This window comes from Microtus ochrogaster, unplaced genomic scaffold (genome assembly GCF_000317375.1).
Source record: "Microtus ochrogaster isolate Prairie Vole_2 unplaced genomic scaffold, MicOch1.0 UNK15, whole genome shotgun sequence".
Lineage (NCBI taxonomy): Eukaryota > Metazoa > Chordata > Mammalia > Rodentia > Cricetidae > Microtus > Microtus ochrogaster.
The window spans coordinates 1,233,568-1,245,706 of NW_004949113.1; the positions used below are offsets into that span (position 1 = coordinate 1,233,568).

General features: G+C 49.1%; 2 protein-coding genes across 3 annotated transcripts in view; both read left to right on the top strand.

Moving 5' to 3' along the window:
- Wdr83os (WD repeat domain 83 opposite strand) overlaps positions 1-739 on the top strand; it is a 1,699-nt gene extending 960 nt beyond the window's left edge. The window contains exons 3-4 of the mRNA XM_005366998.3: positions 202-299; positions 369-739. Coding sequence (XP_005367055.1) covers positions 202-299; positions 369-435 — 165 coding nt within the window. The 3' untranslated portion in view covers positions 436-739. The remainder of the gene's footprint in view (positions 1-201; positions 300-368) is intronic.
- Positions 740-1,657: 918 nt separating this feature from the next.
- The window catches only part of Man2b1 (mannosidase alpha class 2B member 1), an 18,165-nt gene continuing 7,683 nt past the window's right edge, over positions 1,658-12,139 (top strand). Inside the window, exons 1-13 of one of the 2 annotated variants that reach the window (XM_026789195.1) lie at positions 1,658-1,904; positions 2,991-3,093; positions 3,237-3,410; positions 3,853-4,046; positions 5,158-5,290; positions 5,522-5,667; positions 7,473-7,589; positions 9,881-9,966; positions 10,048-10,168; positions 10,237-10,315; positions 10,863-10,972; positions 11,183-11,290; positions 11,494-11,610. In XM_026789195.1, coding sequence (XP_026644996.1) covers positions 1,746-1,904; positions 2,991-3,093; positions 3,237-3,410; positions 3,853-4,046; positions 5,158-5,290; positions 5,522-5,667; positions 7,473-7,589; positions 9,881-9,966; positions 10,048-10,168; positions 10,237-10,315; positions 10,863-10,972; positions 11,183-11,290; positions 11,494-11,610 — 1,647 coding nt within the window. In that variant the 5' untranslated portion in view covers positions 1,658-1,745. The remainder of the gene's footprint in view (positions 1,905-2,990; positions 3,094-3,236; positions 3,411-3,852; positions 4,047-5,157; positions 5,291-5,521; positions 5,668-7,472; positions 7,590-9,880; positions 9,967-10,047; positions 10,169-10,236; positions 10,316-10,862; positions 10,973-11,182; positions 11,291-11,493; positions 11,611-12,139) is intronic. The other variant, XM_005367004.2, reaches the window with a different exon arrangement.

Consider the following 12,139-nt stretch of genomic DNA (forward strand, 5'->3'; position numbering starts at 1 on the left):
CACACACACACACACACACACACACACACACACACACACACACACACCAGGGTCAGCAAGCAGCTCTGAAAGGTAGGTATTGAGGTACTTCCTGGGGACAAGGTCCAAGCTGCAGGTGGCTCCTACTTTCTGAGAATCTGGGTTGTGGGGGCTTCTTGACATACTTCTCATTGATCAATGTTCCCACCCACCTTTCTTCAGCTGAAGTGGTGTGCTTGGGTTGCCGTCTACTGTTCCTTTATCAGCTTTGCCAACTCCCGGAGCTCGGAGGACACCAAACAGATGATGAGTAGCTTCATGTAAGGACCCTGAGCGACGGGATGGGGTACCATGCCTGCTCTGGAGCTGACACCTCTTTTCTGTCTCAGGCTCTCAATCTCTGCTGTGGTGATGTCCTATCTGCAGAATCCTCAGCCCATGACGCCCCCGTGGTGATGTCACCTGCAGGGCTTGGATCCTGGACTCCTGCCCACCTTCTGGCCTAGCCTTTGGCTGTTTCCATCCTACCCTTAGCAGCTGTTTTCAACTTGCCTGAGTGTTGTCTCTGGTCTCCCAGCGTAATGGAGGGAAGTTAGCCCTTTCTTTGGGTCCTGCTTTTGCTTTGACAAAGGGGTAACCCACAGACTTCCCTTTTACCATCCCTTCCCTGGCCACTGTTATGGGAAACCCTGTTCATGTTTCTAAAAGTATTCACTTGTTTTCTTGTTGAAACCGGTTGATATAAAATTTTCCACTCTGGCTGACTTGTATTACTTCTCTTTTGTTCCTGGGGTGCTCTGCCCAGCGAAGACTGTCCTGTGTGTGTGTCTCCCCTCCTCCTGAGATTTTTTAAATGAGTTAACATTCATATTTCACAAGTCTCATGTCTTAGGCATCAGGGGCAAGACAGTTACTTCCACATTTGGGTGACTGTTGGCCCTACCTAACTAATCTTGGTTTTGGTTTTCTTTTTTGTTTGGTTATTTATTTATTTATCGACTTGCTTATTTTGAGGTGCTGGACATGAACTTCATGGTGTTATACATCCTACACAGGTTCAGTACTCCAGAGCTGTATTTGTGTGTTCTGTATAGCCCTGGCAGACCTGGTAATCATGTATCTTGGGATGGCAATATCCCGTCCCAGCCTTCAAGCATGCTAAGATTACAGCTATATACCAACACACCAAACTCTGGCCTGGGCTTTTCTTTATTAGAGCAACAGAATAATGAACAGACTGTAGGGGTTGGAAAGGGTACGAAAGACTCAGGGTTCTCCCTCCCCTCCAAGGCGCTTTCCAGCTGTTGAGCTGTTCAGACCCGGCTGAGTGCCTCATCTCTGACATCTCTGATATTTCGGTGGCGGTTTGTCCCAAGCCCCACAAGGCAGACCAGAACTGTTTTCGACCCCAGCTTCTAGGACCTCAGCCCTGAAGAGAGTGTGGTACCCTAGAATCCCTTCTACACTTTCCACCCCTTAGGAAACACTGACGTCCACTGGAACGTTGAATCCTTTGCCCACACTCATACAAAAGCGTGGCAAAGCCTTACAGCTAAGGTCTGCTGCCAAAAGAGCCCTGGGTGTAATGGGGGTGGGGACAGACTCAGTACTTCCCTAGCAACTACCCAAGTCCACAGTCACAGTGCGTAGACGGCCTAGGCTCTGCCCCCTTCCGCGCTGATTGGCTAGTTTGGTTTCTGGGGGCGGAGCATTCGCGGGGACTTGGCTGGGTTAGGGAAGCCCGCGGAAGCGGCCTCTCCGGAACCATGGGCACTCCACGGCTGGTCTCTGGTGTCTGTGATGGTGGTGGGAGTGTTGGTTGGGTCTGGATGAACTCCTGCACTCTAGGTTCGCCTGTCTTGCATATTTCTTTAATATTTTGGCTGTTACTGGCCTCACCTGGTGCTTGGGCCGCGGGCTACGAGGTGAGCTGGGGTCCGAGGGAGGAAATGTCTTTGGTCTGGAGCTGAACCCGAGGTGTGGGTGACAATGATTTATATAGTAACTGCTGCTGATCTGGTGGTGTGATCTAAGTGCGTGCATTGGGTTTCTGAAAAGGTCTGGCGTGCGCCTGACAACAGGGCTGCTCAAGACTGTATCCACCTCCCCGCTTGGACTTTGTGTGCACTTAACTGTGATTGGTTGGGCTAAGGATGAGCGCTTCTTGACGACAGGACTCTAAGCTGAACGGGTTGTGCTTTCTATGGTTCCACTTGCATGAATTCGCTGTTGGGTGACAGTGCATTTCCCAGATCCCCATTTGGCGCGGCTCTGTTGAAAAGCCAGCCTTGCAGATCTGACCACATCACGTGGAAGGGCTCCCCATCTTCACTTCCAGAGTAAGAGTATGTGAGCTGGGCTGCTCATCCCTAGTCATCTCCCTTCAGGTTGCCTGGAGTCCCAGTTTGGCTCCTCAGCTTCTTGACTCCTTCCTTGTGCAAGTCACCTCTCTACACCATGCCTCACTGAACAACTAGAGCTAATATTGCGCCACAACATAGGCCGCTTGCCTGCTGTCTGTGAATACCTAGCTAACTCCAGCTACTATTAAAGTTGTTACTCTAGAGGAGGAAATCTGCTCTATGGGGTTTGTACAAACTGGGACTTGTGTCTATGAGCACAATACTTGGTGTGTCCTACTTGAGACAGCCTGGGACAGATGATGATAGCTTTTGTTTGTTTGTTTGTTTTTTTCAAAACAGGGTTTCTCTGTAGCTTTGGATTCTGTCCTGGTAGCACTTGTAGACCAGGCTGGCCTCGAACTCACCGAGATCCGCTGGCCTTCCAGTGCTGGGATTAAAGGCATGTGCCCCCACCACCTAACTGAGTGTTTGACCTCTCTGTCACTTCAGAGTCAAGACTTGTGTTTTACCACCTCCTTGCCTATTTTGTGACGGTAGAGGCCAAGCCTATAGTCTTGGACATGCTAGGCAAAGATTCTACTTCAGAGTCCCCAACCTGCCGGTCTCTCAACTCACAGCAAATGTGTCTGTTTTGGCGTCTCTGTGCAGACATGTCCCCCAGTGAAGCCGGGCATGCTCAACGTGCACCTGTTGCCTCATACACATGATGACGTAGGCTGGCTGAAGACAGTGGACCAGTACTATTATGGCAGTGAGTAGAGAGTGTGTGTGTGGGGGTGCCCGCTAACTTTTTCAGGGACGTGAACATTGGGATGAGAACACTGAGTCATCTGGACTCTTGTATCAAGACATGTCTCCTAGTGGTCTCTCACTGCCTGACCTTTACGTCCACAGTCCTAAATGATATTCAGCACGCATCTGTTCAGTACATCCTAGACTCGGTAATCTCCTCTCTTCTGGAGGATCCCACCCGTCGCTTCATCTACGTGGAGATGGCTTTCTTTTCCCGTTGGTGGAAGGAGCAGACAAATGAAACAAAGGACACCGTACGGGAACTGGTGCACCAGGGTGAGCCTGCCCAAAGGAGTGGAGGAGGAAGCCCAACCCAGCTTGATTTCAGAGATTATTTATTTATTTATTACTATTATCTATTGGGACAGTATCTTATTACATAGCCCTTCCTGACCTGGAACTTGATACGTACAGCAGGCTGGCCTTGAACTTGTGGAAATCCTCCTGCTTCCCTAGTGGAATTTGTATCAATCATTGTGTGTACACACTGTATCTATAGTTCTACCTGCTTGGAATCCCCCTTCATGTGAAGACTTGTGTCCTGCAAGGCCCTGCCTCCAGTGGCTTCCCGGGAAGCCTGTCATGCAGATCTAAGCATACTGGCTTGGAAACTCCCCTCCTCTCCAGCTTCAGTAACAGTACAGTCAGTTTTCCCAGCGTTGTTCATGATAGCCCTGCTCCTAACACACACCCTTCTCCCCTTGTGCCCCTTGCACAGGGCGCCTGGAGTTTGTCAATGGTGGCTGGGTGATGAATGATGAGGCCGCTACCCACTATGGTGCTATTGTGGACCAGATGACACTTGGGCTGCGCTTCCTGCAAGATACATTCGGTGGCAGTGGGCGACCCCGTGTAGCCTGGCATATTGACCCTTTTGGCCACTCTCGAGAACAGGCCTCTCTGTTTGCCCAGGTGCCAGCTTCCCTGTTTTCTTTCTGGACCTGCCCCTTAACTTTGACTCTTCCTTTAGTTGCTCAAACACTGCCCTTCTCTAACAGTTCCTGGGACTAGACCCTGACTTGCTGAGGCCCTAATTCCTGGGTGAATTTAACTCTAGGGAGTTGAGTTAAAGCCTTGGTCTATGTCCTAGGGCACCGCAGGTCTAAACTCTTTGTCTTGCTCCAGCTGGTTTGGTCTCCTCCCTTGCCCAGGCCTTACTAAAATTTGGACTTCACTAGCCTGCTAAGGTTGAGGCTCCTCTCTGAGCAGTGGCGCTACCCTGCTTCAGAACCAGCTTCTTGTCTGTGCTTACGTATCCCCACTTTGGATCGTAGAGCGTGGAGAAGCCTCCTTTTGGCTTTGACATAACCAGCGACATGGAAGGGGTTTTGTTTTTAGAGCCTCCTCTTTTTTGCTGACCCTTCTCAAGCTTAAAAGTACACAGGCTTTGTGTGACCCATGTCTGTCATATCAGTACGTGGGAGGCTGGTGCAGGAGGACTGTGAGCTTGAGGTCAGCATGGCTTCGGACTGAGACCTTGTCTCAAAAAGAAAAAAAAAATCTAGCTATATTTTTCTTTTAAATGTATGGGTGTTTTGTTATGCCATGTATTATTTAATATATGTGTTTTGCCTGCGTGTATGTCTGTGCACCATGTGTGTGCGGTGCCTATAGAGGAGGGTTGTAGGATCTCCTGGAACTGGAATAATGGACGGTTGTGAGCCACCATATAGATGTTGGGTATTGAATCCTGGTCTTCTGAAAGAGCAGATAGGGCTCTTAGCCATGGAGCCATCTTTCCACCCCTCCCGAAAACCTAGTTTTAGTTGTATGTAGTTTTTCTTTTTTCTTTTTTGTTTTTCGAGACAGAGTTTCTCTGTGGTTTTGGAGCCTGACCTGGAACTAGCTCTTGTAGACCAGGCTGGTCTCGAACTCACAGAGATCCAGCTGCCTCTGCCTCCCAAGTGCTGGAATTAAAGGCATGCGCCACCACTGCCCGGCTGTGTGTAGTTTTTCTGTGCTGTCTTTTCCAACTGGGCAAGAAGCACCTGCACCCCTTCACTCCACCCCTTCTGCACTCCAGATGGGTTTTGATGGCTTCTTCCTTGGGCGCATTGACTATCAAGATAAAATTGTTCGGCAGAAGAAACTGAAGATGGAGGAGGTGTGGAGGGCCAGTGCCAGCTTGAAGCCCCCAGCTGCCGACCTCTTCACAGGTGAGGAGGTGGAAGGGTAGGGCAGTCACACAAGACCTCAGGCTCAGAAGGGTCCCCGTATGATTTTGTGATATGCTGTGATTATCCTAGAATTTTTAATGATTTTTGAGCTGGGCTCTATGTGTTCTTTTTGTACCAGCCCTTTCTAATTCAGAAGTCTATTCTGGGTGGGTCATGGCAGGCTCTGACCCCAGGGAAGATCTGGGGTGCTGAGTCCAATTTGGTTTACAGGTGTGCTTCCCAATAATTACAACCCTCCGAAGAACCTGTGTTGGGATGTGCTGTGTGCAGACAAACCCATGGTGGAGGATCCCAAAAGCCCTGAGTTCAATGCCGTTACTATGGTCAATTACTTCCTGGAGCTGGCCTATTCCCAGGTAACATGGATATCTAGACCATGGTCCATAGCATGTAGGTCCAGAACCTCCAAGGGATTTCCCTTTGGGATTTATTCTTCATTAGATAGATACACAAGGAGCTGGATAAATAGCTCAGCACTTCAGAGCACTTACTGTTCAATTATGAAGGCCAGAGTTCAGATCCCGGCACCCACATAATAAACTAGTCATTCTGACTGCGAACTCCTGTATGAGAGTTATCTGGAGTCCTAGCTCCAAGGAGTGTAGAGATAGGAGGATCACTGGAGCTTCTGAATTTCAGCCTAGCGAAGAAAATGCAAGTTCCAAGTTCAGGGAGAGACTCTGCCTCAAAGGCATAGGTGGACAATGGTAAGGGGACACCTGACACTCTTCTGATTTGTGCACGTGTGTAGAGGCAAATGCATGCCTCACAAACACGTGTAAATACACAGAAAATAGAGACACATACTTATTTATACCCCTTATTTAAAAAAAAACATGTGGGCCAGCTATGGTGGTGTACACCTTAAATCCCAGCACTGGGGGTGGGCAGAGGCAATCAGATCTCTGGAAGCTCTGTCTCAAAACAAAACGAGTAAACAAACAAAAAAAGTGGACCAGTGAGAAGGCTCAGTCGATAAAGGTGTTTGCTGTCCAAACACCTGAGTTCAGTTTCCAGAACCCACTTGGTGGAAGGAGAGCAATGGCTCCTGGAAACTGTCCTCCAGCCTTCAAGCTGGTGCTGTAAGTGGACACCATAGCATGCGCTCCCTCCCCTCCCAAATAAACAGGAAGGAGGAGGAGGATGCATGAGAGTTTGGTCCAGTCCCTTGGTGTGGGAGGTCCTTCTGTCTATGTGCTGCTTTTATTGGTTAATGAATAAAGAACTGTCTTGGCCTGTGAGGGCAAAAGAACAGAGCTAGGTGGGGAAAACTAAAGTGAATGCTGGGAGAAAGGAGGCAGGGTCAGAGAGAAGCCATGGAGCCCCGCTGGAGACGGACAGAACTTTACCCGGTAAGCCACACCCACGTGGCAATACATAGATTACTAGAAATGGGTTAAATTCAGATGTAAGAGTTAGCCAAGGCCGGGCGATGGTGGCGCACGCCTTTAATCCCAGCACTCGGGAGGGAGGCAGAGGCAGGCGGATCTCTGTGAGTTCGATACCAGCCTGGTCTACAAGAGCTAGTTCCAGGACAGGCTCCAAAACCACAGAGAAACCCTGTCTCGAAAAAAAAAAAAAAAAAAAGAGTTAGCCAATAAGAAGCTAGAGCTAATGGGCCAAGCAGTGATTGAATTAATACAGTATCTGTGTGGTTATTTCGGGGCTAAGCGGCCTCCTCCTCCAGTCCTTGTCTCTACTTCAGCAACTACTGGTTGTTTTTGTTCTTTATAGATAAGGTCTCACGTAGCCCATGCTGGCTTTGAACTTGCTGTGTAGGCGAGGCTGGCTTTGAGCTTTTGACCCTCCTGCCACCATTTCCTGAGTCCTGAGAACATAGATGTACCCCACCATGCCTGATTTGTGCAGTGCTGGAGATTAGACCCAAGACTTGGTGCATGCTAGTCAAACACTCGGCTGACTGAGTCGCATCCCCAGCCTCTCACTCGTTACTTTTGTGCTTACCTCTGTTTCTATGTGCCATAGTCATTTCTTCTTAAGTGCAGCATTATTTTTTTGTATTGGGGGTCCAATGGGTTTTGAACATGCTAGACTAGTATTCTCACAAGGAACTACATCCCAAGGCTCTCACATGTACTTAGGGGTAGGTGTAGGGATAGTCCAGTACACCCTGGCCCAATGATTGCCTTCTCATCTATAGCAAAAGTATTACCGAACCAACCATACCGTGATGACCATGGGTTCAGACTTCCAGTATGAGAATGCCAACATGTGGTTCAAAAACATGGACAAACTTATCCGCCTGGTCAACCAACAGGTCAGTGTGCCCCTGTGTGTCAATCAGCTTTCCATCACTGCAGTCAAAAGCCTGAGGTAAGTGAAAAAGAGAAGAGAGCCATGCATAGTGGTGCACCCCACTACTGGGGATGCTGAAGACCAGCCTGGGACACACACACACACACACACACACACACACACACACACACACACACACGAGACCCTGTCTCAAAAACAAAATCATACACAAAACCAAAATAGAGAAAAGTTATTTTTAGTTTAAGTTTCCTTTTGATTTTTCATTGAGACAGGGTTTCTGGTCTAGTCCTAGCTGTCCTGGAACTCACTCTGTAGACCAGGCTGGCCTCAACTCACAGAGATCCCCCTGCCTCTGCCTCTGCCTCTGCCTCTTGGGTGTTGGGACTGAAGGCATGTGCTACCACACCCAGCATAGTTTCAGTTTTGTAAAATTGTAAATTGTGTATTGCGTGTGTATGCCTGTGTGTGTGTATGTATGTGTGCGTGTGTGTAGGTGCACATGACCACGTTTGTTCTTGGAGGCCAGGGGAGGATACTCAGTGTCCTGCTTTATTGGTCTCTGTCTCATTCCCCTGAGAACTGAACCTGAAGCTAGCGAGGCGGCAGTCAACAAAGCTGCACTGTCCTCTTGTCTGGGCCCTCAACAATGCTGGAGTACAGGCTCATAGGTGCTAGTCCGAGTGTTTTATGTGTGTTCTGCAGATTGAACTGAGGCCATTACAACTGTATAGCAAGCATTCTTACCTGCTGAGTCATTTCCACAGCCACTTTAGGTTTTTTGAGACAAACTTTCCAGTAGATTAGGTTGGCCTCAAACTCAGTGTATAGGTGAGCATAACAGTGAATTCCTAATCTTCCTGCCTCTACTTCCCAAGTGCTGGGATTAAAGGTGCATGACTCCATGATCAGACTTGTCATTTCTGCTGCTCTGTCCCTAGATTTTTCCCTTTCTCTTCTCATCCACCCCCTTCTCTTCTACATGCTCCTCTTCCTGTGCCCCCTGTTCCTCCTCTAAAAACGTTGTTTGTTTGTTGTATGGGTATTTTGTCTGCATATGTATCTGTGCACCATGTATATGTTTGGTATCGAGGCCAGAAGAGGGCATTGGATTTCCTGGAACTGGACTTTCAGATAATTGTAAGCTGCCATGTGTTGTTGAGAGTTGAATCTGGGTTCTCTGAAACAGCCAACTAGTGGTCTTAACCACTGAGCCATTTCTGTCTGTTAAAAAACAGGATATCGCTATATATCCCTGGTTGGTCTTGAGATCACAGAGATCCGCCTGTTTGTACCTCTTGAGTGCTGGAATGACCTTGAACTTTTGCTAGGCTTGTACCTCTTGAGGAGTGCTGGGGGTTAAACTTGGCTTTGTGCAAGCCACGCAAGCCCCATACCAACTGAGCTACACATGCCCAATCTCTTCCTGTTTTAAATAATAAAGTTGGAATTATTTAGAAATTTTTGTAAACCAGGTAGGTGCCCCTGTCCATGCTTGTAGTCCCAGCGACCAGGGAGGCTGAGGCAGGAGGATCACTTGAATTAAAAAATTCTAGGCCAGCCAGGGCAGCTGGATAACACAGGAGACTGCTTCAAACTAAACAAATAAAAAAGAAAAGGAGCCAGGCGGTGGTGGTGCACGCCCTAATCCCAGCACTCGGGAGGCAGAGGCAGGTGGATCTTTGTGAGTTTGAGGCCAGCTTGGTCTTCAAGAGCTAGTTCCAGGACAGGCTCCAAAGCTACAGAGAAACCCTGTCTCGAAAAACCAAAATAAATAAATAAATAAATAAATAAATAAATAAGGCAAAGTTGTGTAAAATTATAGAATTATCCCTGAAGTCCTTTTATTTATTTATTTTTTTTATTTTTTATTTTTTATTTTTTGGTTTTTCGAGACAGGGTTTCCTGAAGTCCTTTTAAGAGTGACAGTGTTTGGTCTTGACCAAGACATACGCCTACATTTGACCACTGCTGTGTACTCAGAAAGGGTGACTAGGAGCTGGAGAGATGGCTCAGAGGCTGAGCATTGGCTGCCCTTCCAGAGGACCCACATGGTGGCTCACAGCCATCTGTAATTCCAGTTCCAGGGGTTCTGTCATCCTTTTTTGACCTTCATGGGCACCAGGAATGCAGGGGGTGCATGGACACACATGCATGCAAAACATTAAATATGAACATTAAATAAAGAAATAAACCTTAAAAAGAACAACAAAAGGTGTCGAGAACTCCACCTATTGGATGCCTGTGGGCCCCGGGAAGGTGCAGATCCCGAGGCTCACACATGTCTTCCCCCAGCAGCAGGTAAACGGAAGCCGGGTCCACGTTCTCTACTCCACTCCTACGTGTTACCTCTGGGAGCTGAACAAGGCCAATCTAACCTGGTATTTGGGGCAGGGGACTGGGGAGCTTGGGGTGGGGTCGGCCTGCTCTGTGGGTTGATTGCTCTAAATGCCCCTGTGCAGGTCTGTGAAGGAGGACGACTTCTTTCCGTATGCCGACGGCCCCCACATGTTCTGGACGGGTTATTTTTCTAGCAGGCCGGCCCTCAAACGCTATGAGCGCCTCAGCTACAACTTCCTGCAGGTGAGTGAGCATGTGGGGAGCCAAGAGGCCCAGGGGAGCTGGGGCCTAACATACCTCTTTCTCCTCAGGTGTGCAACCAGCTGGAGGCACTGGCCGGTGTGGCAGCCAACTTGGGATCATATGGCACAGGAGACAGTGGACCCCTTAGTGAGTGTCTGTCGACCACGGGGTTGAATGGAGTGGGAGGGAGAAGGATTGAGGCCAGAAACCAAAACCATCCCTAGGGCACACTTTACTTTCGGTGGTCCTGGGGATCGAACCCTGGACATCTTGAATGCTAGACAGCATTCAAATGTACCACTCAGTGTTCCACTGATCACTGAGTTACATCCCTAGACTTTGAGATTCTTTCTTTTAAATTTATTTTTATGTGTGTGAGTGTTTTGTATGTATATTAGTGTACCACAAACATATCTGGTGACTTTGGAGGCCAAAGCGAGTGTCACATTCCCTAGAGTTAAAGTTCTAGACAGCTTCTATAGACTTACAGACGCATGTGATATCAGGAGTCAAACACTGGTCCTTTGAAAGGTCAGCCAGTGCTCTTAGCCATCAATGACTCCAGCCTTCCAGAGCCATTCTTAATTCACCTAAGAACCCTGTAATCCTGCACCCGACCCTTTGTGTGCGCTTACTTGGTGGTGGGGCTCAGAGTTGTGTGGGAGATGGTATCTGATAGGTGTTCTGTTGGCAGATGAGGCAATGGCGGTGCTCCAGCACCACGACGCGGTCACTGGTACTGCACGGCAGAATGTTGCAGATGACTATGCACGGCAGCTGGCAGCAGGCTGGGGACCCTGTGAGGTGTGAGGGACAGGACCATGAAGGAACTAGGAAGGGGCGTGGTCCAGGGTTGTGGGAGAATGAAGAGGTGACCATTCTTGGGAGAGAAGGGGTGGAGCTTACAGGAAATGGGGCAGGGTCTAGGTCGGAGAGACTGGGCCTTGGTGGGGGCATGGCCAGGCTTCCTGGGATGCACACCTTTGGTTCAGGTCCTTTGGTGATCCTCACCAGGTTCTGGTGAGCAATGCTCTGTCGCAGCTCAGCTACTACAAACAGAACTTCTCATTCTGCCGAGAGCTAAACATCAGCGTCTGTCCGGTCAGCCAGAATTCAGAGCACGTGAGTAGGAGCTGGGAGGCTGACGAGACAGAACCCCAGAAGGTGAAGCCTGTTGTGACGGGATGGAGTGGTTGCTTAATTTCCTTTTGGAGGGCCATTCTTGGTCCAGGGACACTGGGACAGGATAGTTCATCACAAGGGCATGGCGTGTCCTGGGAAGATGGGTCTGGCGGCCTGCTGTGACTTTGTCCTTCCTGCCACAGTTCCAGGTAACTATTTACAACCCCCTGGGCCGGAAGGTGGATCATATGGTCCGGCTGCCGGTTGGCAAAGGCATCTTCTTTGTGAAGGACCCTGATGGAAAGACTGTACGCAATAATGTGAGCCTGCCCAATGTCTCTTCCCTTCCCCAGTGCATCCCCCAGATCTTGTGGATATCTCCATGAGCTTCTTTCTCTTCTTGTGTCTCCCACCTCTGTCCCTTAAGACATCAGGAACATCGCCCTTCCGTAAGTGACAGCCCTTCTGGATGTCCCACTTGGAATTCCCCTTCCTTCCTTCCTTCCTTTGTTCTAACCCTCTCTCTCCTCTTTCTTCCTTCTGACAGGCTTTCACTGTGTAGCCCAGGCTAGCCTCCAACTTGTGGTCTTCCTGCCTTAACCTCCCGAGTGTTAGGATTGCAGATCCGGGTGGCCTCACTGTTTCCCCAGCAGACTCTTTGTTTATGGTCAGCCTCTTCACCCCAGGAGGCTCCTTTCCTGAACCTCTTAACCCCTGTTCCATCTATTGCTCTGTTTCCTATTTTCTCCCAGACCCCTGGTTTCTCTCTGGATACCTTCCCCTTCCTTCCCTTCTGTCTTTCCTCCTTCCCCTTCCTTCCCTTCTGTCTTTCCTCCTTCCCCTTCCTTC